The sequence below is a fragment of the Pteropus alecto genome, unplaced genomic scaffold, assembly GCF_000325575.1.
Source record: "Pteropus alecto unplaced genomic scaffold, ASM32557v1 scaffold155, whole genome shotgun sequence".
NCBI classification, from domain to species: Eukaryota; Metazoa; Chordata; class Mammalia; order Chiroptera; family Pteropodidae; genus Pteropus; species Pteropus alecto.
This window is the reverse complement of record NW_006438113.1, coordinates 22,663,379-22,691,234: the sequence shown is the minus strand read 5'-3', so window position 1 is coordinate 22,691,234 and position 27,856 is coordinate 22,663,379. Positions and strand designations below refer to the sequence as shown.

The window sequence follows — 27,856 nt, the reverse complement described above, 5'->3', positions numbered from 1 at the left end:
AGCGCGGATCCCGGCTCCGGCTCCTGCTGCTCTGCCGCCGCAGCTGCCAGCCCCGGCGCGGCCCTAGAGACGGAACCGAGCCGAGGAGCGGCGGCGGCGGCGCCCCGCGCTCCCCAGGGCCCTGACGGCTACGGCAGCCCCACCTCCCGCGCCCCCGCCCCCTCCCGCCGTCCTCCAGTCCCCTCAGCTGCAGCATGCGCGTCAGCGCCGCCTGCACTGCCGTCGCCGCCGCGAGCTTCCGACTGCGCGACCCGCGGCCGCCGACGCTACTGAGCATGCCCAGAGGCCGCCCGACGGGACCCCCGGGGCGGGGACACTGGGAGACCCGGGCCAGCTGACAGCCACCTGGTTCGGGCGCGCACACTCTGAGACTTTCACACCCCCACCCGGGGCCCGCGTTACGAGGCCATCAATGCTGCTGTGCCTTCATTCACTCAGTGCGCGTTTCAGCGCTTCCCGGCGTCGGCTCAAAGGCCCCGGGGCTTCCATTTGTGAGCAACGGTCAGTCAAGTGTTAGGACGGTTAAGAGACAGCAGCAGTGCCAAGGATGGCTTGGGTGGTGGGGGGGACCCCTTAACTGCAATCAACTCTCTCCAACTCTCACCCCACACACAAACGATAGGAGTAAAAACAGGCAGCTCCTTTAGAAGCACCTTCAAAACACCCTTCAAGTTAATCCTATTCACTTTCCCTAAATTGGTGCCTCGAAACGGCTCGTAAAAAAATTTGGAACTGATAATGATTTCAGACTGCAGAAGGTAATCTTAATTCATTTTTTTAAGTGGATACTTTGTGTGTGTGTGTGTGTGAAGAAAGCTGTTTTATTCCTTTCTCCCATTCGACCCTTAGTGCCGGTTCCAAGGTCCTCAACGACAGATGACTAACTGGGTCAAAGGCAGAAGAGGTGTACCCTGGTAGCTAGGAGAGGTTCTAGAATGGGACTCTAAAATTGATTCCTGTGTCTGCCACTGGCATTTTATGTAAAAGGTAGACGGACGAAACAAGAAATTTTTTGGTAAGATCTTAGAAGTCTGATTGTGTCCTACTAACAACACCTGTCCGCTGCTGGAGAAACCCACACACCTGGGAGAGACGTAAAACCTGGCTTGGATTCCCTATTCTCAAGGCCCTGCCCATGAGCTCCAGGATCCCGCCCCTCAAGACTGCGCAAACTCGGTTGTTACTTTCTAGGTCTCTTCCTCCTCCTACCTCCTGCAGCTGTCAAAATCCGGACTGTACACTTCCTTAAGGCCCGGAACGTAGTTCTGCGCATGCTCAACATTAGCTTGGGTGGATAATACACACGTGCTTACGGACTGCCGCGGCGCCTGCGCGGTAACAGCTTGGAGTCGATGCCCTTAGGACGCCTTTCGCACCTTGACTCCATATCTCTGCGCTAGCCCGTTTGTGTTCGGTGTCCTGTGCACACGCCTTGCAAGTGACGGCGCCATGAGTCTGAATTCCAACGTACGAGGTGAAGTGGGGCCTGGGAGCGGGTGAGGCTGGCGGCCTGCGCACCAGTTGCAGCTTCGTCAGCTCCTCTCTAGGCTGTTACCGCTGCTCCGCGCGCCCGCTGTCATGTAACCTTGAGATGCAAAAGAGCAAGCTCTTGGCCGGTCTGGGGGCTCTCTGGGCTCCTTGGGCCAGATGGGGAAAGTGATATAGATTGGTGGTATCCCCAGGCTTAATTGGCTTGGGGCGATGCAGGCATCTACGCAGGTCTGGATCACGTTTCCCCTAAGTAGCCAAATCCTAAAACCCAGCGATCCCGCTGCTTCCTTTTCGTGTTCTCTCTTGAGACTCCTCTGTTTTTAAGTCACAGGGCTCGGGAAAAGGGAAAAGAAAAACAACAACAAAAACCCTATTCCCCCTTCTCACGTTTAAATCACTGTGGAGCCAGAAAGTGGATTTCCTGCAACCTTGAAGGGATGCATGACTAATCACATTTTAGTTTTGCACATTTTTTTAAAGGGAAGAAACCCAATCCGAGATTTTCAGTTTTCCCAGATTTTTATTATGCCTCTGCATCTGGCTCTTGTTGGCAGTAGTCCAGGAAAGATCATTCCCCAAGCTTACTGAACCTTCAGTTTTTTCAGCCTTGCTTCCCTTGTGCTAATACCTAACGTTTGGAAACGTTACTTCACAGAAAGTCCAATTAAAATTAAGAGACTTTTTAGAAGTCAATTAATGAGCTTCACTTCATGACAGTTCCTGGTGGTGGTATAATTGTTAATATAATACTGTGCACCAGCTACGTGATACATATGATCTCTCTGCCTGGTATCATATGATCTCTGCCCAGTATAAGGTTTGGTTACCTGTAATAGTTAAGGTAAAGAAATTATCCAGAAATTAAAAATAACTCCATTGATTAATTTAGTAAATAGTTAACATCTAGAGTGCAGATTCTGTAAAAGGTCCCTACTAACTTGAGCCCTAATTTTGTAATAGATTTTATAAATTGGAAAATTCCACTTCTGTTGCCAAAAGTTACCTGGCAGAGTGAGAGCAACAGCTCATGACATTTTTAAGTTTCTATGAGGTATACAGGGGGTGATTATTTGCAAAAATTATTTCAAAAAACACTCATCTTGAGTCTCCTTTAAGTAGAGGTGCTTTGGTGCATTTAAAATAGGAGTGATTTTTTTTTCTTTCTTTTTTTTTTTTTAAAAAAGTACATCTCACGAATAAGACTATTGTGTAAAATAAAGTATTCATGTGACTTGAGCCACTAGTAATTTTATAGCAAGACAGTTTGCACTTTTGTGATCATGGGAGAAAAGATTCCGAAATGTGTCTTTAAAAAGTGGAGTCACTTTGTGTAAATGGGTACTAAACTTTATTTAGGTAATATACTATTGAAATGTGAAATAGGTGAACCCTAGGACTTCTTAAAACTACCTGCAGGCTAATCTTTCTTGCAATCAAGGCAGATTTGTTGTTTTTTTTTTAAGTCTAACCATACGGGTATCCAAAGGTGACTTTCCCATTAGTTAGCCATTTTCTAAGGGATAGGAAATTGCTTGGTGAAGAGGATTATTAGCTTAAACTTGAAATATTCAGCTTTGTTATGAGAAGTAACTACTTTTTGTTTCACCCAAAAGCATAAAATTTATTGTGAGAACTGTGCGGAGAGGCCCAAAACCTTTGGAAATCTTTTCTGCCAGCACCATCTTTCTTAAATACAGCAGTTGACAAGGTAGAGACTGATAGAGAAAGTCTTGGGAATCCACCGTGTAATGTTTAGGTCTCAAATTGTTCTCTCAATTTTTGAACCAAACCTTATTTCTATAGATTGAGAATCAATTAAGATTATTTGATTTTGGGGAAGAAGACCTGCAGTTAAATAAGTTAATAATTATAAAAGGTGTAGAATAGTATTTGACAACGGTAAGCACAATGTACGTGAGATAAAAAATAAAAGGGTATGTGTACGCATGCAGAATTTTTGTTTATATTGAAAAGAAAAATAATAGGTGGGTTATACAGGCCAGGAATCTGAGAGATGTAATAGAAATGAGTGATTAGAATTGAAATCCAGAGATCAATGAAATGGCTCTTGATACCCTTTGGCCTATAATACTAAACTTTTTTTTTCCTTGTTGAGGTATAATTGACATATATATACCAAACTTATTTTTTATTTGATACCAAATATTTTATTATAGTTTATTATAGTTTCTAACATTAAATGGCTTTTACTACTATGGCGTCCCCAGTCTCCGTTGACTCCTCATACCCAACAGAAGACTTTTAGGAAGTTTACTAAACATTCTGCTCCTTGATAAACTACAAAACTCACTGAATCTGCTCTCATCCTTAATCCCTCCCTTCTATTTGCAAGGAAGAGGTTAATTGAGGTCATTCTCTTTGTCCCCCAGATGTTGGTTTTCTCCTGCTTCCTTAAACTCTTGCCTCAGTAATACCAATTGCTCTCATCCTCTCATTCACAGGGGTTTTCTTCAGCGCAAAGCCACTCATAATTTGCCCTCATCTTAAAACAACAACTTAACCAAATATTTTAAACGGGATTCCATAACCTGGTATCCCCTCAAATCACTTTTTGTTTTCATACTTTGCTCACCTTCAGGTTACAAAATAGGCGTTCATCTATCTATCTTGCATTTTATTAGCCATTCCAAACCGTGAACACTACAATGCATGTAAGCAAAACTAAATGTCATAAGTTTTTATTTTTTTTTTTACTTTTATACCCTTGTCTGTTTTATTGAAACTATCATAATTTTCTAATTAATTTAACCTCAACATATGAAAATACTATTTGGGTTCAATAAATGAGTCATTTAAAGTAACTAAGAGTTTGGTTTTTTGAAAAGGAATGTGCAGATCGGACTGAGAATAGCTCCTATGAGTTATAAACAAGTAATGGGGGGATCGGGGATATAGATGAAACAAGATTGGTGGTGAGTTCATACTTCTTGGAGCTGGGTAAATGGAAGTTCATTATAGTATTCTCTGTGTATGTCTGAAATGTTTCATAATAAAGTTTTATTTTTAATCTCAGCAAGTATTTAAATTCCATACTTTGTTATAATAGCATAAGACAAGGCCAAAGATAAGGCATTTGATGTAAGAGCAATGTGATGGTGATAGGATGGACAGATGAATCTGCAAATTCAAATTAGTAATCTATTATTTCTTTTTCTCAATTTACATTGAACATCCCCTGTATTCTAGGCCTTGAGAGAGAATATCAGGTGTGCCCTACCTATCTGGGGGAAACCTAAGGAAGGGAAAGATTTAAACACAGTTCCCCTCCCCCTCTTCTGAGATGAAAGGAACATTCTGATTCTGTGGCAGTTGACACTGGGCAGGAAAGGACAGTTTGAGGCAGAAAGAGGGCTAAAGGAAAAGAAGCAGGGTGAGATTTTTGTGTAAATTAAAGCAAAATAATCTGAGAGATAAGCAGAGGGATACTATGGATTATAAACAGGGGTGCAGGATTTGGGAATAAGTTCGTATTTTCTCTATCTCTGAATAATACTGAGGAAAATCAAAGATTATACAGTAGTAAGCCAAGGGAAGAGTGAGAAAGGGAGAGATTATTTAGGAATGTATATCCTGTATTTTGTTCTTTATATTGGTTCACTAATGGTATTTGTGAAGATAGCATTGTTAAGCGGGTTTGGATAAGATGGGGCTTGGTCTAACTATAGGAATACTGTACCTCGAGAGATGTCTGTAGGAAGATAAAGGAAGTGAGCATAAACCAGAAGAGGCAGAAATAATACACAGAATGTTTCTGGACTCCAGTTTAGAGTGTCTGAAAGGTGTCAACTGAAATATCTTTAAAAAAAATTAGGTCTTGTTAAAGTTCCTTGTTGCCTCCGAGATTGTGTCTATTCTTAATAGACATTTACACTACCAAGGACTAAATGTTACTTAGGTTTTAATGTTTTTGTTTACTGTCTCGTGTTTTCAATAATTCTTTTTCTATTCTAATTGTTAACTTTTGATTCCATCATTCTCGTGTATCTTCATATAATTTCCTTTTCCCTAGAGTTGACAGTGGCATCCATAGATTTTTGCCAGAAAAGGCTGATTCAGGCTGCAGTAATGAAATGATAACAGCAACATTTTTATATGGTGGGAACTTTTATACTTGTCTCTAATGAGATTAGAGAATTAGAATTTGAGAAGGGAGAAAAGGAAGAAATGGAAATGCTCAAGACCTTCTCTAGGTCTGATTCTAAAAAACTGATGGGAGCAAATACATAGCCATTTTCCTAGCATGCTTGTGTGTATGTGACACTTATGTAGGGTCATAAGTGACCCTTGCTAGGAAATAGGGTCACAAAGTACATGTTTTTATCCCCCATGGGGCAGCCACTGTTGGGTAATATCCAGAGTTAGTTCCCATTTCTTTCATTTTCTGTTGCCTGTTTTCTATGTTCTGTCATTTCTTTTACCATCAAAAAATCCAGGGAGATAAATGTTTAAAAAAATAAGTCACTATATGGATTTAGTTGGCAATATGAGAAAAGAGAATAGGAGGATGTTTTAAAGGCTAAGAGAGATTCTTCTGGCCTATTATGAGTTTCAGGTAGAAATTCCAATTGGATTTTTTTATACCGTGAGATAAATTAATACTAGCCAATTGAAGCTATTCTTTGGACCTAAGGCTTTTTTTGAAATATGTAAAACAAATCTGTTAGAGATTACTTCATAAGTCACCTAAAAAGTAAGGTGTAACAAAGATCAACAGCATTTAGGAAATCGTGTTATTTTAGTCTTTTGGAATATTTCCACTTTTAAATTTATTCTAAAGATAACATTCAGCAAACATAATCGAAAGTATACTATACAAAGCAATATTTTAGCCCATTTTGTGATAGGTATGTTAACTATTCAGAGTGGTTTTCCATTAGTGAAGAAGTGGATTACCGTAGCTCCTGACGTAGAATATTTTCTCAAGGGAGTTACATGGTAAATAATGCATCAAAAAGGAAGATCATGAATCAGGCTAGAAATCAGAGCAGAGTTTCAGCCCTGCTTGGAATTGCCACAGGGTAACACATACATACCATGGAACCTTCAATGAGGCCAAAGGTTTGAAGCTGTCAAATGACTTATTAACTTTTTCTCTTAGTCATGCAGCACCTAGGAAGAACATATGTTAATGTAATTTTAGGGAATTGTAGCAAGGAGGAATGGAAATGTTAGGGGAAGGAAAACAAATTAAATTACTTTGTAGAGAAAAATATTGTGGTTGAAATAGAATCCAAGGAACATGCTAATGAGAAACACTTGTTAAAAACTAAATTATTAAATAAGCTAGACAAAAGGCCAAGATAAAAGGAACTAAGTGTGAGAATGGTTGTTCCTTTCCATTAGAGTTTTGCAGGAAGGAGCTCCAATTTTATTTAAGGCACTATTAGGTAGGTAATTAATCATATTAGTGCAATAAGAAATGTGACTCAATAGTGCAAATAAGCCATGCAGTTACTTATTCATTATATGTTTTTATTTGGCCTTGGTATGTGTTTTTTGTACTTATCTCTCTAGGGCTTTATTTGATAGTCTGGGAATTTATTTCAAACACTGTGAAGATCTGACTCAGCATGTGCTGGGAAGCAGTCCTGTGTGTTTATTCTGACCCCTGTTCAACTTCTTCCTGCAGTCCACTCCATGCTGAGAATAGACAACTCTCCTCTGAGGCTGAGGCTAACCAGACTATGCAGAACTTTCTTCTCTCCAACATTCTCTGGAACTGGGGTAGATGTTAAGTGCTTGGGTTTCTAAGGGCTCCTTGAAAAGCTACGTGAAATGGATAAATAATAGATAGCCTGTTAAGCAAATGATTAGTAGAAAAGTATCATTAAATTTAAAATGAAGTTTGTAGGGAATCCAGATAATCATCCACTGATGGATAATGGAAATTTACAGTTTATTAAATGAGAATATAATAGTCATGAGAATATAATTTCATGAAAATTATATGAAATAAGAAATTAGTACATTCTGAATTTTATTTTAATGAGAAAGCACTTTGAAAATTAAAAAAAAAATCTTTTGAATGATTTTGAAGCCTATAATCCTGCTGGATATATTCCTTTGAATGTTTAATATTAAACCTGATTTTGTCTTATTTGTCCTTTTCTTTTTCTTTGGATACCAATTCTGTTTCTAGTTATGTGTTTTAAAACCACTAAAGGACCTACTATTTAAATGAATTCCGATGAGTCATTTTGTTAACATAATCACCTCCTGATTTTTTTTTTTTCGAGCGGGGGAGGTCTTATGTGTAATCTGAATTTTTTTATGTATCTTTATTTTAAGCAATAGGTACCTGCAGGTTCATGTTATTATAAATCTTTTTATGAATACTTTTAAAAGATTATTAAGCTTTATTTTCCCTTTTCCACCTGTAAAATAATTTTTGAGTTTCTCTCTTGTATCTTAATTTAGCTATGATTACTCAATAAAAAATACACAATTGCCTGAGTAAAGTCTGGGGAAGGTCTTAACAAAGGAGTGTTAAACCAATGTGTTCTGATCATTCTGCTATTATTAAAAATCTTGGGCTGTTGGGATGCTTAATACTCAAATACTGATTTCATGAACAGTCATGTTAGATTATTAGCATATATTTTGGTTTTGATAATAACTCCTGTTTTCCTTCCCTGCTCTAGTTGAATGGATTGCAGCAGTTACCATTGCTGCTGGGACAGCTGCAGTTGGTTATCTAGCTTACAAAAGATTTTATGGTAAAGATCATCGCAACAAATCTATGGTTAACCTTCACATTCAGAAAGACAACCCCAAGGTCGTACATGCTTTTGACATGGAGGATTTGGGAGATAAAGCTGTGTACTGCCGTTGTTGGAGGTCCAAAAAGGTGAGGAAAACAAGTCCTAATAGAAAGACCATCTTTAACATTTCTTTTTAAACTATTCTATCAAACTTATATCACCAGATAATGTTATGTCTTTTTCTTTTTTAATGCATTCTCTTCTCTGTTTTCCATGTACTCTTCAGGAATATATTTACTAAAATATATATCCACTGTGCAGTAAAATTAAATCATACTGTCATTGAGTTCAGGTAAATATAACCATATTCTTAGCCAAACAAGAGAGAGAAATCCCTTTATTTACTCTTAGGATTTCCTGCTTGAGTGGATCTTAGCTGCCACTATCCTAGGAAAAGCATACAGCCTAAGCACAGAGAGAAATTCTTGTGCTTTCAAGCTCCTGGGTTCTAGGACAATTTTTGGAACTTTCAAGAGAACGTTTTGGAAAATCAGCCTTGAAAATTTCTTATCTGGTAAACATATTTACCCTGCATCCTAAGCTTTCTTTAAGCTACAGCTCCTATAGTTAAATATCTAACACAGGATTTCTTAAAATCTTATTTTTTTTTGTGAGAATTGCATTTCATCAAGTTCTGTTTGGAAGTGTCATCTGGGATACCTGCAGCTTTTTTTTTTTTTTTTTTTAGTGATGACAGCTAGTGATCTAAAGATGGTAAAATGCTCTCTTAAGGTCATCTTGAAGCTTCATAACATTGAATGACTTCAGAATTTCCGATATATTATAAGAAATACTGTATGTGGTGCTACTATAAACATTTAAATAAAATAGATTTCACTAAAGATCACATTGTAAAGACCTAAGAAAATGGACAATAAAAATGTTGTATCTTTTTCTGAAAGCACATTATGTCAGGGACCTCTTCCTACATTGGAGAGCCATTATCACAAATCATATATCACAAATAAGGAAGAAGTCACATAGTAGGTACTGGAAAGTGTATTCCACTAACCTCCTTCTCCCAATATATTGATGTTGAATAATCCAGTGATATAGTGCTTAGATTATGTCATTATATCTGAAAAATACTTGTTGAACATATGGAATATGAACCAAAAATTAATAGTGCCATTACAGCAAATTGTGCCTTAAGAGCACTGTGCATTTGGAATGTGAGATTGTTCATAAGTACTAGTGGTGTTGCTAGAAAATAATTCTCAATAATATTCTATAGACAACCTGGTTCGTTTTTAAAAATTATGCCTACAATGAGTTTCATTCTCTTGTTGCTCACCAAAATATAGAAAGTAATATCTTTAGGGAATTCCTAAGTCCAAATTGTAATTTTAAATTGTTCATTTAGTGTGTACTATATATACGTGCATGAGAAAAGTTAAATAGTAAAACAGCAGGTATCATAGGTGTATATAGTGATTGCAGTCTCAGCGCTTTAAATAAATGAAAGAGCTTATATTGTAGGCTGGAATTTCCTGGGAAGACAGTGTTGTACAAGGAGTTAAACTGCCCCAGGAAGATTGGTGGCATTTGAATAAACCAGCAAGTATTGGGGACTCTTTCTCAAAAATCTTTTGGAAAGGACTCCTATGAGCAAAGGTAGGATCAATGAAGAATGCAGTCTGGTCCTTGCCTCCCCTCCCCGCAGGAATAAGTCCAAATTGAGGAGAATCTTGAGTATACCAGTATAAGGAGCTCGTGCCTCCAGACGTGGGGGAGCTCCTTGTCGGCGGTTCCAGACATAAAGTTTTGATATTTATATTAGGATGCCAACTGTTGGAATGGAAAAAAATGGATAGATACATGAAACATTTTGAGGGAAGGATCGGTCAAATGCAATGACCTATATATGTGGAAGACTGGGGAGAAAAAACTAAAACTCACTGAAGTATATAAGCCTGTAGGATTGATTAGAAGAGGTAGTCCCATTAACAGAAATAAGGAATTCAGGACGAAAAGTTGATTTCCTAGGACAGTGATGGGGAGTTCAAGTCCAAAGAGTGACTTAAAGGTGACACTTGAATGGAAATGTACAGCTGACAATCTGAAATGAACTAAACTGAGACATCAGGGTTAGAGATAGAGATCAGCAAAACGGATGAGTCAAGCATAGGAATGCAACCACCAACAGATCCTTGATACAGATAAAAATCAAGGGCTAAGTATGAACTCTTAGAGAATTTTCTGCATTTTGGAAAGAAGAGTAAGAGCCAAAAAAGGAGATAAAATGGGTTGGAGTTAGAAGAAAAGAATATCATGGATTCACAGTGGAAAGGGGGAAAGTTTCGAAGATTTTGTTGTGAATATTGGCTTTTGCAAAATCAACCAGGTGAATAGACTGTTGTAATTACACCGTTGGATTAAACAATTAGTCAATTGATATTTTGGTGTTATTTCAACAGAATAGTTAGAATAGAAACTGTATTCAAGTGGGTTGAAGTGCGAATTACTAATAAAGAAATGCTAGAATTCTGAGTATATGTAAGAATTTCAGTAAATGTGACAGTGAATGGAAAAGTAAGATAACAGCTTTAGTGAACTCCAAAGCTTAGCTTCGAGGTCACGTAAAAGGTGTTTACTTTGGGTGGGTTTTCCCAGAGGATAAAGGGTCAGTAAAGCAAATATGGACTTTCATGGACTAAAATCTCAATTATTTCAGGAAGAATCACAAATGGACAGAAGCTATTGATTTAAATGTTTATTAGATTTTATAGTTCAAAAAACCATTCCAGGATTCTGGCATAATACATGTTAGAGTGTCCAGATGGTTAAATTAGGGATTACCATTTCTCATAGGTAGACTTTAAGGAAGGGATTTTTTTGCCAGACCACTAATTTTATTTTCAGTTTCCTCAATGTCTTTTTTTAATTGATTTATCTTTGATGTCATTAGTGATCTTTGTATCTAGGATTTGTCAGTTCTGAATTTTCACTGATTCTTGGGTACTTTTTATTCTCTCATGAATAAATTAAGAATTCAGTTTGAATATTCAAGTTAATAGATGTTGTTATTCTTCAGGCATCTTTGGAAGCTCTCCACATTCTGAGGTTCCTAAGGTTATCACACCGGTGCCAAGTCACACATTTTGGTGTCAATGCACAGAAGACTTGTAATTAACACCTTTGATTAGAAAACTGTATTGAGTTTATATTCAGTATTTTTTCCTTACACAAACTAGTTGGGTTTATAATAAAACTTAAATGCTTCTTTTATCTATTTCAAAATAAGTTATATGTAATATAAACTTTAATTTCATCCTAATTCATTTTTTTTAGGATTTTCTTTTTATGGCTGAATAATATTCCACTGTTTGTGTATATATCACATTTCATCCATGGACACTTAGGTGTTCCCAGATCTAGGCTATTGTAAATAATGCCACAGTAAACATAGGGGTACATATATCTTTTTGTTTTTAGAAGTTATTTATTTATTTATTTTAAATTTTTTTTAAAAAATTAGCCCTGGTGTTACTGCAAGTATGTGAGATGATTACCGTCGCAGTCTGGGGTAACTGTCTTTTTTTTTTTTTTTTTTTTTATGCCTGTAGTACCTGGTCTTCTTAGGTAGTCTCTCATCCAAGTACTAACCAGGCCCGACCCTGCTTCGCTTCCGAGATCAGACGGGATCGAGATCAGACGGGATCGGGCTTGTTCAGGGTAGCATGGCCGTAGACCATATATCTTTGTGAATTAGTAGTTTTGTTTTTGTGTTTATGTGGATTTTTTAAAATTTATTGGGCTGACTATTATACACTTGAAGCATCCTAATTCATTCTTAGGTACAATCACTGGTTTGTTATGTGCATCTAACATGAACAGTTTTCCCAGATCTAATGAATCAGATCTCTTAGTAGTGTGCAGAAATTACATTTTTTTAACACACCTCATTCCTCTTGTCTTCCCCCCAGGATTGGTATGCCCTCTGCTGTTTCAAAAACTGGCCTGTTTTGTAACATTTTACAAAAGCGTTATCCATATGCGAAGTGAGAATGAAAAAAGCCAGTAGGGAGGAAATGATTAAAGCGACTACAGGGAAAGATACTCTTTGAGGCAGTGGTGTCTTGAAAGAGGGTGGAATGAAATGAGGCTAAGAGCACAGACGTGAAACTCAGCCTTAAAAAGAAGAGATAGTCTTACTTTGGAAACAGGATGAGGGAATGTTGATGTAAGAAGGCAGAGTATGCAACATAGTCTTGCTAGATTCCTGTCCCACTCCCACTTACCTCAGGTAGGTCACATCGTTGGCTCAGTTGTATGATGGTCATCTGGGAGGCAGCGGTTTGAACAAGGACGGCAGAAGAATGCAGACTAAGAAATAAATAGGAAAGGCATGCTAGTTAACATCAGGAGTTCAGCTGAAATTGAAAGGAAATGCAACTGGACATACTATGTAGAATCATTTCCTTTCATTTACAGTTTCAGAAATTGAGTTGGGGGTGTTTTGTTAGTGGTGGGCTTGTTTTTGTTTTGGTATGTGTGTCTATTATAGAAAGTCTCCATCTTATTCATGGTTTAGAGATGGGTTGCACTGAATCCATTTATTCATAGAAACATTCTGAATTTTGGTCAATCCACATAAGGACAATCTTATAAAATCTTAATATCTGTTTATACATTTTCCTATTGTATCTACTATCTTAATGTTTGACTAAAGTGAGCACATAAGAATGGTATAAAATGTTATATTCTCCCAGGAAGTTTCAAAGATCTCATTGTTTTTTTCTTTCAACCAAAGCAGTCATGTTTCTCAGCAGTTTATTGTAGTGAGCCAGAACGGCCTCAGGCAACTTCTTTGAGAAATACAATCCGTACTCTCATTAAAAATACAAAGTTTGGAGAAGGAAGATAAAATTTTTTCAGTTCTTGGATATAGAAGAGATGAGTCAAGAAGGAGTGTATATTTATTTCTATCTAAAAACAGAAAACAGAAACAACCATAACTTGAGCCATCATAACTTGAGCCATGGGCCATTAAAAAGAAACACATTTTATGTTTTTTATGAAGACCCTGATAACGCTGTTAGCTTTCCAAGTGGAGGGAAAGAATCCTGGTGTTTTTTTTTTCCCCACAAGCATTTATTCCCTCTTCTCCATAACCCTGTCTTCCCAAGTTTTAAAGATATTTGAGATTCGTAGTTTTTTTCTGGACATACAGGAAATTCAGCCAATGTAATTCACAAACTTTTCTCCGGGATGTGTTAATAAACAAAGACTGGCATCTTAGAACAAATTTTATAATCGACTATGAGCTAAACTTCTTTTCATCAATTATTTGATCTTTTTAGTATTAAATATTGGTACTACTTGACCTAAATTAAATATACCCTTTGTGTTTTTGTAGTTTCAGCTCTTGGCTTGACCAATTTAACAAATTTTAAAATTTTAAATGGAAGAGGGTTAATAAAATTTTCATGTTTTTGTTACATTATTATTTAATGCAAAAACTACCATGCTTTCTAGATTATGTTTGAAAGCATTTATCATTCATTTTATCCTGCATAAAATTAGGTTAAAAATAAAATCATACTTTCTGAAAACATAAATATTGTTATGTAATTTACTGTGAATTTTTAAACTTTTTTGTCTCATCGAAAGACAATTAGTTCCTTGTATTTACATTGTACAATTCAGAGAGTTCTTTCAATTATAGTTGGCATACAATAATATACCAGTTTCAGTTGTATAGCGTATTGATCAGAGATCCACATAACTCTAAAAGTGATCACCTCACTAAATTTAGTACCACTTTTCCCCTTTACATATTAATTCCAACATTATTAAGCATCTTCCCCATGCTACACTCCACATCTCCATGTCTATTCTGCAACTATCCATTTGTACCTCTTATAGCCTTTTGCCTTTTTTTCCCCCTCCCATCTAGTATCCCTTTAAATATTCTCTATCTATGCGTTTACACTTTGGATTCCACATGTATGTGAATCATGTGACCCATTTCATTCAGCACAATACCCTCTAGGTCCGTCAAAGCAATATCTTTTTCCATCCCCTTCCTGTTAGTCTGTGTGTGTCTTTTAATCCGAAGTGAGTCTCTTGTAGGCAGCATATGTAGAGATCTTATTTTCTTATCCATTCAGCCACTCTGTCTTTTGGTTGGAGCATTTAACTCTTTTCCATTTGAGATACTTGTTGATAGGAATGTAGTTGTTACTATTCTTTATTCCTGTTTTTGATACATGTTTTTTCCTCTTAAAGAAGTCCCTCCAACATTTCCTGTAATACTGGCTTGGTGATGATAAATTCCTTTAGCTTATTTTTGTCTGGGAAGCTCTTTATCTGTCCTTCAACTCAAAATGATAGCTTTGCTGGATAAAGTATCTTTGGTTGTATCCTGGATTTTTATCACATCGAATATTTTGTGCCAAGCCCTTCTGTCCTGTATAGTTTCTTTTGAGAAATCAGCTGCCAGTCTTATGGGCGCTTCCTTGTAAGTAACTATCTGCTTATCTCTTGCTGCTTTTAAGATTCTCTCTTTTATTTAACCTTTGGCATTTTAATTATGATGTGTCTTGGTGTGGGTCTCTTTGGGTTCCTGGTTTTGGGGACTCTCTGAGCGTCCTGGGGTTGTACGTCTATTTCCTTCACCAGGTGAGGGAAGCGTTCCATCATTATTTCAACAAATAGCTGTTCAACATGTTGTTTTCCTTCTGGTACCCCAATGACACAAATATTTTTACCTTTAATAGTGTCCCATAGGCTCCTTAAATTATTATTATATTCTTGGCTTCTTTTTTCTTGCCATTCTGATTGAGCGTCCTTGGCTTTCCCATCCTCTATGTAGGTCATTTGATCCTCTTCTTTATTGACTATGTTTATTCCATTTAATATACTTGTCATCTCAGCTAATGTGTTCTTCATTTCTGACTGGTTTTCTTCTGTAATTTCCATTTTTATGTTTTTTATCTCTTTGTTGAAGTTCTCACTGAATTCATCTACACTTCCCCTAAGTTCATTGAACATCTTCATAACCAGAGTTTTGAACTGCATCTGTTAGATTGCTTGGCTCCATTATTTCTGGATCTCTGTTCTGTTCTCTCATATGGTTTCTGCTTCCTTGTCTTCCCATTTTGGCTGCCTTTCTATGTACTAAGCAAAACTCCTAAGTCTCCTGGTCTTATTAGTGTGGATTTGTGTAGTAGGTGTCCAGTGGCACAGTCCTGAGGGGTTCAGCTGCACGCCAAATTTAGCCCAAGCCTCTACCCCTCTGGGGCCACCATTCAGTAAGCAATCCACAGATGCTGTTCTTATAGTTGCCTCAAAGGCCCCACCAGAAACCGAGGCCAGCTGCCACAAGTGTGAGTCTAGGCACTGCTCAGCAAGGAGCACCTGACTTGCCAAGGATACACCTGGATGTGGTTTGGGTGGGACTATGAGTTGGGGGAGGTGGAGTTTCTGGGAATCCTCTGGGTGGAGCGACCTCTGTTATCCAGTTTGATGAGGTCTCCGCTATGGTGGGGTTGTGTCTGCACACTGGGAAGGGGGTGGCTCAATAGGGGAACAATGGATACTGCCCGCACTTCTCTACAGAGCGATCTCCCCTAGGGCCTCACTCTGACAACTCAGTGTCCCTCTGTAAGTCCCTGCGCAGCTGAACCAGCACTGATGCTCAAAGTGGGCAGGTCCATCACTGTGAAAGTCTGCTCACAGACACGGCCCAGTTAAGAGGCATCTGCAGCTGCTGCTGCTGCAACCTCCATCCCACTCAGCTGCTCGGTACCGGGCAGCCTCGTGTCCTCGCCCGTCTGCTGTTGCAGGGTGATTTCTTAGATTTCGTCTAGTTGTATGGCTTGTTCATCTAGATCACAGGCGATTTTTCCTTGCTGTTTGCTCCTTGTTTCTGTCAAAACTTTGATTTGGTTGCCAGAGAGTTGAACAGAGCTTCTGTCATCTACACTATTTTTCCCCCAGTTCTTCACTATTTAAATTTTAATGCCAAATAATTACCATTCATTTATACTATATTAAGAATCATGAAGTAATTTCAGTAAATATATTCCATTGACATGTACAAAGCATTCCTAAGAAATTGTTAACGTCATCTTCAAATAACTCATTTTCGCTATTGTTTGAAAATAAAATGTTTGTTTCATAACTTAAAATGAGAAATCCCTAATGTATAAATATAATGAGAATACTTAATCTTTACATGAAATTTAGGAGATGATTCTGACTTAAGTCAATTCCTGTGGTTAAGTGATAATAGTACTATTAAAAGGTATCTGCCTCTGAAAAATATGATTTTTAATACCTAGTTTATATTTTAAATGCATAAAAGTTTAGACACTTTAAAAGCATGAAACTGTGTTAACAAATAGCCAGGGACTACTACTAACTACTTTTTAAAGAAATATTTTTTACTTGTGTTCTTTTCAGAACATGATGAAACGTGAATTTTTAGTTTTTAGGCAGAACCAGATTGTTATAAAAGGTACATTCTCATTTTTGATGTATAGCTTTCTTAATCTTTTAAAAGATTTTTTTTAATTTCTCTATAGATTTCTCTCCTGTTGTTGATTCTATATATAGAAGAAATATAATTTGAAAAAATAGTTTTCTAATATTTTTAACATTAGATTAAAAAAGAAATAAAAGTTAAACATGCTACATCGTAAGTTATTTGAGGCTTTTTAATTTACACAGATTTCATTTTCCAGAAATATATTTTATAACCTGTGTGCATAAGACTTTGCAGTGACATGTTTTGTGTGCGCTGTTTATAAAAATGGAGTCTTTTATACTGTAAACTTTTATTCTCACTGTAAAATGATCTGTGTTTATTAAACATATGACACTTTGAAATCCTGTTCTTTGCTGTAGGATATGTTTTAGCCTGATTTTTTTTTTTATGGCGTCTTTTATCAACTTTGTCAAAAAAAAAAAAACTTGAAAGCTTGGGTTCATGTTCAAGGACTTGTTTTTACTGTGAATTATTATTGACCTAAAAATAAAAGAAATACTGTAAACTTTATATACATTACATTTATATTGCCATCTACCCCAAGATAGAATTTATACCTAGAAATATAAGATATGCTGAGAACTTGAGTTTTCTGTAATTTTTAACTAACTTACTGCCTCTCAGAATTAGATACAGATAGTAAAATTAAAAATTGAATTTCTTTGACATCAACCAAATATTATTTTAATCTTAGACTAGACACTTTAAATCTCAAAGTTTAAGATTATATGCCATCATTATCTAGTTTCATGTATATAAAATTATACTTCCTTCACTGTAAGTAATAAAGCGATTTTACTCATAAGGCCAAGACTTGTTACTTTACTCTTCTAAATAGACTCCTTCAAGCAACAGTGTACCTTATACTAAACATGAAGCTCTAGTTCTAGAGTGTACGTACATTCCAGACACCAAAAATAAAACAAAGGTGCTAGCTATCATCGTTTAACATGAAATAGAAAACTATAGAAGGAAACAATAATTTACTGATAATTAGAACTTCTAAGTGTAAAATCCTGAGGAGGCATCTAAAACGTTGAATTATTTTTATCATTTGACAGTAGGAAGGTTATAGTTGCAAAACCATTGATCTCAGAGAGAGAAAAAGTAGTCAGGTATGAAAATATACCTAATTATAATAACTACAAAACATATAAGGCAGAAATCTCGTCAGAACATGCATGAGACCTGAGGATGAAAACTGCAAGAGAAATAAAATAGGACTTAGCAAAAAAATTCTTATGTTTATCTGGAGGAATAAATAGGTAAAGTTTAATAAAGTTATAGAAAGAATAAATAGTAAAAGTTTAATAAAGAGTAATATGAAGGAAAACTAGCCCAGTTTTAGGCATATTTTACAATTATCCCAGTGGAGCGGGCTGATGAATATGAAAATATAGAACCTATAAATAGGCATTTTTATATGTAGAATTATGTTGATAAAATTATGAGAAAATGTGTAAATTTTGGAAGCAAGAGCCTCTAATAGTATTGAAGCAGCAACATCTAGAACAGCATTTTGTAAATTGTACTCTATAGAATGCCATAATAATGGATATTAAAGTTAAGTGTTCATGGTTCAGTCAGCTTGGGAGATTTTGAGTTAAAACAGTGTTTTTTATAACAGGATCTCTTAAAAATAATGTATGTTGTGAATCAAAACAGCCATGTTTGTTTTTTAAACAGAATGAAACCATATCAGAATATACTGCAGCACTTTGGAGCACATTCTGGGAAACACTTAATATTTTAGTTTTGTCCCTTTATCTCCTACTGGACACCAAAATGTCAGTTATATCTAAAATGTGAAATCATGAAAAGGAATGGAAATCTACATCTCTAGAAAAAGGAAGTCTCCATGAAAGATGTTAGAAAGGGAAACATTGGCCTCTTTGTATGAAAGTGGAAAAATTAAGGGTATGAAAAAATGAGCAACATAAAGGTTTTGAGGGAAAATTGCTACAAAGATGATCAACAGAGGAATAATATACAAATTGATTTTAAATATGAGCTTAAGCTCTTACAAATAGGCAATGGACATAGCTAATTCACTAGAAAAGACATGAAACTAGTACATAAACATGGAAAAGGTTTTCAACATAATCAAATGTCACAAATGGAAATGCAATTTTGTATTAAGAGATATATGTGAATTGAACTTCATCTGCCAAACATAATACTAATTTTACGATTAGACATTTTACATTCTCTTTCTCTTCCTAGTTCCCATTCTGTGATGGAGCTCACATAAAACACAATGAAGAAACTGGAGACAACGTGGGACCTCTGATCATTAAGAAAAAATAAACTTAAATGGACAGTTTTAATGCTGCAAACCAACTTGTCATGATGTTACCTGATTGTTTAATTAGAATGACTACCAGTTCTGTCTAATTCACCTCTGGGTTCTAGATGTGGTATATTGCAAACTACAGCTTTCATATTCATGGCATTTGCCTTACTTGTTGAACCATTGTGGTGCACATTTGTTTAAACAAAAAGAAAAGGAAAAAGTTAAACCAACCTCATAGCCTATGGGTTATTTTGGTCTTTCTTGTAAGGATCCGTTTCTTTACATTCAATATAATTACATTAGAATATAGTTGAAGTTAATGTATTAAATTATTCTCAAAATCATGTATATGCAGATTATACTTGTAACTTTCAAGAAAAATTATCACCTTTTATTAGTTAACCTAGAAGTAAGTTGAGTGTGATTAAGCTACATTAATCTCTTACTAAAATCTAGGAAAAATCTGTTATGACCTTGATTTTCTTCTTGGCAGTGGTAATGACACAAAATATGGCTTCTGTGTTTTCCCAGTTTTCAATCAAAATGAACTTTGAATGTTATTCAGCTTATTTACAAGCGGGCCAGGTCAATAATAAAGGGGCGGTAACTTCTTTGTATTCATCTTCATGAATATTTAATATATTTAATTGATCCATTAAAGTAATCAATAGTGGAAATTTAGATCACAGGGATAATAGATTTAGAGTAGTCATGAAAGATGTCTTAAAATATAATGTTCAAGAATTCTAGTCCAAGGCATGGCGAGCACTCAAGCTGGGACAATGAAGGAGTTGGAGCACATTACATCAAGTCTGTCTAACGCAAAGCCATACATCATGACAGAAATAGTAGTCACAAGGCAAGATCAAAGGCATGAGAACATTTTTCTTTCCCACTCTTGATAATCAGGCACATGACTGAATCTAGTAAAATTATTTTGGGGAACAAAATAATTTCATTTTTTAAATTGATCTTTTTCTTAAAAGCAAAAATTTGAAAACAAGTATTTATGTTATACTCTTCAAAGACTCACACCAGAAATATTACATTCATTACTGATTCAGAAAGAAAAATGAAAACTAAATAGGAACAATAAAAGAAGACAGGAATAGTTAACATTTTTTAAAGCAAGTTTTTTGGATTTTATGGGTCAAAAGGAAAAACCATGACAATTATGTAATATAGGCAGACAATTTGACAAAAGTAACAGGTAAACATTCTTCTCATTTCTTTTAGTATATTTGAATTCATAGTAGGTGTCAATCACTAACTTCAACTTGCTAAATCCCAGAATTACCTTGGAAGTCACAGGAATCAATGAAACCAAACATTGGCAATTCTGTATTATGTGATGTACAGTTTTATGTATTGTGGTAGATAAAGTCGGCACCCAGCTTGTGTATACTGGTTTTAAGTAGCCCTTGTGACTTGCTTGGATGTGTCTTCAAAGCACACCTTCAGTACAAAATTTAAAATAATACATGATTTTATCAGATCCTTAGGGTGAATTTTTTTCCATGCCCTTCCTCCTTTTTTAAAAATACGTATGAATGGATCAGCAAAAGACAGCATCATGCTTTTAAAAAATTAACCATTTCAAAGAGAAAATTATGAACTTCCAAAGTTTCTGATAAAGGGGCATTCTTTTACATTCTTTTACGGTTTAATAGTTTCATTATCAGAGACTCCACTAAACTAAAATTTTGAATTTGAAATTATTAGTCATGCATTTTTTATAGTTAGTGCCAATTCTAACTATAGGGAAAACTAGTGCCAATTTTCAGAACTATTTTTCAGAGGTATAAGATTATGTGGGTATGTGTGTTGTGAAACTGGAAATGATCACCTTAACTCAAATGTGGATCTACCATAGGTTTTGATAGTGTAAAATATTTAGATAAATTTCTTTTTAGGATCATGTTAAAATTTTATTATGTGTTCTTGAACTAGAGTTCCTTTGGATATTAAAACTTTCATGTTACTTAGTTAACCTTAAAAGTAAAGTGGGTGTGGTTAAGTTAATGTGAGATGTTTTCACACAGAAGTGCACAATTAACTGTTCTCATTTAAGCACCCAAAAGCTTCTAATTGCTTTTTCATTTGATTGAGAAATCAGGCAAGTGGAGATCCCCCACACCACCATCATATTTTTTTCCTCTATATTATGTTCCGGTGATTTCTGAAATAAGATTTTGTACTAGGTTGAGAAGTTTCTAATGTTATGAAGAAACTTGATTTGCAATGACTTTGAGTGACATCTGTTCATGCAACAGACATTTATTAAGCATCTTCTATAGATAATGTAATTGAAAATGAAACATTTTGGAGAATTAAAAGTTCACGGTTTAGATTATGTCATATTACATAGATTATATAATTTACGATTTGGTGTTATTTTCCTTGACGAATTTTAACAGGTACAGTCATGTATACCAAGTCTTTCTACTACAAAGTAGGTGGATTTATTTGATTTTGCATTAGTTTTGAAGGATTTTGGTTTTGTTTTGTTTAAAGGTAAATGTCAATTAAGATTCCTAATTAGCAACATGTTTAGTGCTTGGGTATCTGTGAGGGTGTATTACTCTACTAGCTGTCAGCAGCTATGCTTTCTTTCCCTGCAGTTTTCAGGCAGGCCACTCACCTCTCAGTCTTTTCATTAAAGTAGTTGGACTAAATGGCATTTTAGGCAACTGTTCCCAAATTCTAGGCCAAGACTAAATTTTCAGTATCCACAAAGTATAAGATTGATAGAAGGTTATCAACTCTAATTTTTATGATAAGATTACTCCAACTTTTGTGATATTGAAGTATCCTTTTATGAAATGTTACTGATGGTAGTATTAGTTGCTTTAAATACCATTGGCAAAATAAAAAGTTGGCAGCCTTTTATTGGTCCCCACTTTTTTTTTAACTGCTCCATGAAATTCAAAAGTCTGAGAACAACTAAGCCTAGTAGTTTTATTGATTTTGATACTTAATTTTTGCATTTGAAATTCTTCATATATGATTATTAACGTAATGCATTGAAGCTACATACAAAGTTATTAATATTAAAAAATGGTTTTCACTTCAGTCTACCATCAAGGATCCAAATAAGGATAATACCAATCCCTCCTAATCTTTTCACAACCTATCACTTCAAAGGATTAAATAAGATACTCGACATGGAGATTTGCAAAGGATGATTATTAACAGCATCTGCCTTTCCTGTGGGAAGTTTATTTTTTCTGGATTTGTGAAGAAGTGTTTCATAAAAGAGTTGCATTTATTAACTGAAGTCAGGAATCCTGCCAAATGAGAAAGACTGGCAATAAGATTTTAATCAGTAAATTAGTGAATACAAGTAATATTATAAATTAGGAGTATTGATATGGTGTTATCCATTAGTCTGTGAACAACAAAAAAAACTCAGTTCAACGTCGAACGTGGAGCAGAAGAGTGCCAAGCTGAGAATGTTGTCAGGTAGCCATTGTGTAAACAATGTTCTTCACTTTCAGTAATACCTGTATGTCTGAGGATAGTCTATTTCTTTGTAATTCTTCCAACCTTAGATAAACAGAAGTCGATTTCTGTCAAGATCTGGACTTCAAGCACTATTTCAAAAGTTGTTTTCATTTGTACGTGTACAGAGTTATATCAATTCCCAGCTTTATGTTTAAAATAATTTTGAACATTGCCCACCTGCTCATTACAGTAGAGTAAGTTATTTTTTTGCTGGTAATACTGCCTACCATCATTTTCATTATTGGCTTAGACAGTAGCTCATGTAACTCCATTTACAAGATAGTTATGAGAGATGATGTCTCTTACAGTTCTATCAATTAAATGTAGCTAAATCTGTTAATTTTATTTCTCCAAACTATGAAAGGTAAACTTTCATTTATGTAATCCATCTGCAGAGCAGTCCTTTTACTTCATCCTCAACTTTCTTGACACAGGCTCCTTCTAGGCAATAAGGCTGTGCGTTCACTTCAATACCATTAATTTTATACTTTTAAAATTGCTCAGTTTTCCTTAATCTTTGCAACTTGCAGTCTGCCCTGTAGCTATCACATGAACCTTTTCCTCATCTCTTCAGCTCGGTATACATTCCAACAAAGAGCATTTTGATCATCACTTAAACAACCACATCCCTTCCTCTTTTAATACCATTTCTATGTAGAATCCGTTGGGAAGCTGCTTCTAGCACAGAAGTTAAAATAACATTGGCTGGTTACCACTTCCATCCTGACCCTGTACGCCACCTAGTGTAGAGTCTCTGATAATGAAACTGTTAAACCATAAATTACAATTCTTAGTTTAACAATGCCATCCAGTGAATGCACTGAAGTTCCTGATCCAGAAGTACTTTTGTGCCCCTCAAAGTCTGGTCACTTGCAGCAGCTTTCAGTTTACAGTTCTCTGACTCCATTATGCTTTTGTCATCTGGTTCGCCAAGTCATTGGTAATGCTACAGGCTCTTTTCAACCCCAAAGAAAGAAAATGTTTCAAATTTTGATCATTACAATAGATTCAGTACCCAGAACAGTTACAATTACATAGCAGGTGCTCAATAAATACTTGTTTGAATCAATAAGAGATTTGAATGTAATTTAAAACTATTACAAAAGTAATTGCCAAAAAGTATTTCTGTCTTGTTCTACCCCCAAACCATGATTTCTTTTTTCAAGTTTGTTCCTCTACATCCAGTATTACAGACTTTTAAACATGCCTATTTGGAAAATTTACTGTATAGCTATCTTGACAAGATTTGCTGTAATTTAGTCTAATTAATACTTCTGTGCCTAAACTTCCTAGTATAAAAACCAACCAATGAATGAATAATGCTGCTATTCAGATCAGCTTGTTTTAAGCTAGTATGCACATAATGGAGAAAGGAAATGTGGCACTTGGAATATTTAAAATCTGTGGACATTGCTTTGAGAGAAGAGAAAGCAACTGTGAAAAAGACCAAAGCTTCTGGTGTCTGTCAATCTGGAAGGCTTTCTACTTACATTTATTACCTCTTTGGAGCAGCAGAGAACTGGTGTGACAATCGTGGGCTTTTAATTCACACTTCAGTTCAAATCCCTGCTCTATCATTAATTAGTTGAGACTTTAAAGAAATAAATTTTTGTGAACCTCTGTGATGGTTAATTTTATGTCAACTGGGCCACAGAGTGTCTAGATATATGGTCAAACATTCTAGGTGTATCTGTGAGGATGTTTTTGAATGAGATTAACATTTAAATTGATAGACTAGGCCTGGAGAGAATAAAAAGTTTGACCTCCCCCCCACCCCCCGCCCCAGAGGAAGAGAAAATTCTTCCTGCCTGTCTGCCTTTGAACTAAAACATCTACTCTTCTAGACCTCAAGTCTGCCAGTCTTCAGACTGAGACTACACCATCAGATCTCTTGGGTCTCCAGCTTGCTGAGTCACCTTGCAGATCTTGAGACTTGTTAGCCTCATAATCTCATGAGCCAATTTCTTATTATAAATCTCACCCTCTCCCAACACACACAGACACACACACACTGTGCTATTAACTTTAGAGATCTCTGACTAATACAGCCCTTTTGTTATTTTCTAAAACATGTAATTCTTACCCTGAGAGGGTTGGAGATAATGAATTTAAACATCTATCGTTGAATCTCATACCTAACACAGATTAGCTTGGTTTTTGACCCTAATGTTATGTCCCCTGCTAAAAGTAGTACAGAAAGATATTCAGAGTTGTTTTCTACATAAAGAATTCAAATAACCGAACATTGGGAAACTTATTTTGTTAACATTCCCAAGACAATTTTCTAAAAAGGTCTGCATGGGGTGGGGGAAGCAGTTTGTTAAATTACAGGGTTTTTTTTACAGCAATGTCTACAAATAATTATTGAGTACCTACTGTTTGCCAGGCTGTAAGTAACAAGACATCCATTATGGAGTTTATTAACCCCCAACTCTTAGTAGGGGGGAATATTAGTGTTAGATACAAGTAATGAGGCCATTATTAATATGATTAGAGATATCAGGTGAGAGAGGTAAGTAGGAAAGAATAATAACACAAGGGGGCCTAATCCAGAACCAGAGGTTAGAGCAGTGAGAGTTGAAGAATGAGTAAATGTTTGAAGAGGAAGAAGGGCAAGCAAGTTTCAAGCTTCTAAACTGAGATCTGAGTTCGGAACAGCCCACCTTGCCCTCACCTCTGAGATGGCCCTGATTGGTCCCACCACTTGTTAGGTCTGCACTGAACCTTCCTGTGAGATTATCTCATTCATAATATTTTTTTCCTGACTTTTAATGTGCAAGATGAAATCCGGTCGTCATCCCAGACTTTTCAGGTGAGACAGCAAGACAAAGTCAGGATTAAACCCAGGAAGAGGAGGCAAGCGCTTATTGCTTAGGCCAAAACTTAAAGGTCTTATATTCAAACTTGATCACTTCACCAGAGAAGCTAAGAATTTAAAAGAATGGTATTATGTATTGTCATTGCCTAATGAATACCTGCTCTAAATGGAAATGTTTCATGATCACAGTACAAATAGTGATGTTTTAATTTAAGCACCACCACAGTGTAATTTTGAAGTGAGCACCCTGGAGTGTCCCTAACAAAGTATAGGGCCTTTTCCCCTGTGTGACTGTGGCTACTTGAGCCCCTATAAAACAGGGACAATAAGACTATCTCACAGGGCTGTCATGGAAGATGAATGCATATGAAGCACTTTACACTGTGCCCCAACACCTGGTAAACATGCTCAGTTATTTATTATTGTCCATTATTGTTTAGCTATCCAATAGCATATCAGAATGCTATAGGACTCTTTACTACTAGAAAGCCATGACCATTGGAATTCAAAGAAAATTTTCCTTGATCAGAAATTATAGTTTGGTCAGAACTATAGTCAACCAACTATAGCTGGTATGAATATAAGGTTGCTTTAATTGTTATACACTTTGATCAATACTGTCTAAAGACCCCAAAGAAGATACTGGAAAATACAGAAGCAATAAATACACCACACAAAGGTGATGAAATTGAAAAATTTGAACTGAGAGAGAAGTAACCTAACCATTTCTACATTTTTTTCTCCTTCTTCTTTTGTCCTTTGGCCTCTTCTATTAATATCTGCTCCATAGGATGAAAGTCTAGTGAGAAATGTCAAGTTCTGAAGATTCCCATTTTCTTGTTACCACGCCCACCAGGGGGAGTCCTGGCCACACTTTTCTATAGCAAGGTAATAGGTATAGTGGAGCAAAGTCCTTTTTTGTCAGTTTCTCATTAACATTTAATCAAGATTAGGAAAAACTTCAGTACTGTTGACTAATGGAAGTGTACCACTTGATTTCAAAGAAGCAGTTTCAACCAGCTAAGCTTTTATTATCGTCCTAAGGAAAAAAAAAAAAAAGAAGAGAATGTAAACCCTTAGGGCAGTATCAAACTCCAGTCAACAGATCAAAGCAAGCTGATCTCAGACTATTTTTTTTTTCAGTACACACAGAAAAATGCACACTTGCAGAGTAAATCTCGAAGAAATCCATGCTGTAATATCGAATAAAATTTCTAATCTTTCATTGCCTTCGAATACTACATCTTAAGTGATAGGAAATATTAAAAATAACATAATTCCTGAGTAAAGCATATTTCTCTAGCTTTAATCTAATTTTCCAAAGAGTAATGAGAATTTTTTTCCTTCTTAGTAATTCCATATATTCGTATTTCTTTGTGAAGATAAGATGAAAAGTCCAATATATATACAGTAAATATGGTCTCTTACAAGTATTGATAGCAAAAGTCACTTTACAAATATGAATCACAGTATAAGGTATGCAATTACAAAAGAAGTAAACATGTCTTTGGGGATTATAATTTGTATTGGAAGATGTACCAGCAGAAAGTCCAGAGGGATTCAGAAAAGAGAAAGGAGCCCTTTGGGTTTCAATAGCTGGAAAATATTGCATGGACTGGGTCTTAAAATACACACTTGTCACAGTAGTGTGTTCAACTGTACTAGCACCAATAAACAAATACCCTCACCCCCTCAAAAATGTTTGAACCTATGTTCAAAGCAATAGAAGGAGAGCCCAGTGTAAAATGGAATTTCTGCAAATGCCATCAAATTGTTTAACCCTACTTGGGCAATTGTTTTAATCTAAATGATTTAATAAGAAATCATATCTTTGTTCCTGCTATTCTGTTTGCATGATATGCCCTCCCTTACTCTTTTTTCGTCTAATTATTCTCAACATCCATCTCAAATGCTATGTCCTCCAGTAAGTCATTGACAATTTCTTGTTCCTTTTGCACTCTCAAAACACTAATATGCAGATATTTCTTCATTCAAGGAATAAAGTATTTTACAGATGTTTTAGATACAAAGATGAACTTAAGAACAGTCCTTGACTTTATAACAAATAATAAAAATAGAAAACTAATAATAACTATAAAACAAATTATTAGAGCTAAAGTAAAAGTATGTGTAAAGTACAGTGGTTCAATCAATTCAAATTCTATATTTGGAGGTTCTAGAAAAGTTAAGATCATGTTTTTAGAGACAGTGGCAATTGAACTGGTACATAAGTATAAGTGAGATTTTCCTAGTCAAAGAATAATAAGAAACAAATTACAGACTGTGGGGATGGGGGGAATCCACTGGGGGAAAAGGTGAAGAGGCATTAGGTTGCATAGCATGCTAGTGCTGCATGAAGTTATTCAATGAAGTTCTTCATGATCAAGCCTGACTACCCGCTGGCACCATCATCCATCATTCCTAACCTATATTCTAGGAATCAGCTATTCTAATATAACTTAGATTCCATACCA

The 27,856-nt window shown here is 35.9% G+C and overlaps 1 protein-coding gene across 1 annotated transcript; it reads left to right on the top strand.

Annotated features, from left to right (window-relative positions):
• The first annotated feature begins 1,292 nt into the window (after positions 1–1,292).
• Positions 1,293–21,063, top strand: CISD1 (CDGSH iron sulfur domain 1). The gene is made up of 3 exons (XM_006915615.3): positions 1,293–1,474; positions 8,154–8,359; positions 18,991–21,063. The coding sequence occupies exons 1-3, from the start codon at positions 1,450–1,452 to the stop codon at positions 19,072–19,074; spliced, it is 315 nt and encodes a 104-aa protein (XP_006915677.1). The 5' UTR covers positions 1,293–1,449; the 3' UTR covers positions 19,075–21,063.
• The last annotated feature ends 6,793 nt before the right edge of the window (positions 21,064–27,856 follow it).

Coding starts and splice junctions, on each gene's coding strand:
- CISD1 (XM_006915615.3), top strand. CDS start 1,450: ATGAGTCTGAATTCCAACGTACGAG. Junction 1,475..8,153: donor TCTGAATTCCAACGTACGAG/GTGAAGTGGGGC, acceptor TCCCTGCTCTAG/TTGAATGGATTGCAGCAGTT. Junction 8,360..18,990: donor GTTGTTGGAGGTCCAAAAAG/GTGAGGAAAACA, acceptor TTCTCTTCCTAG/TTCCCATTCTGTGATGGAGC.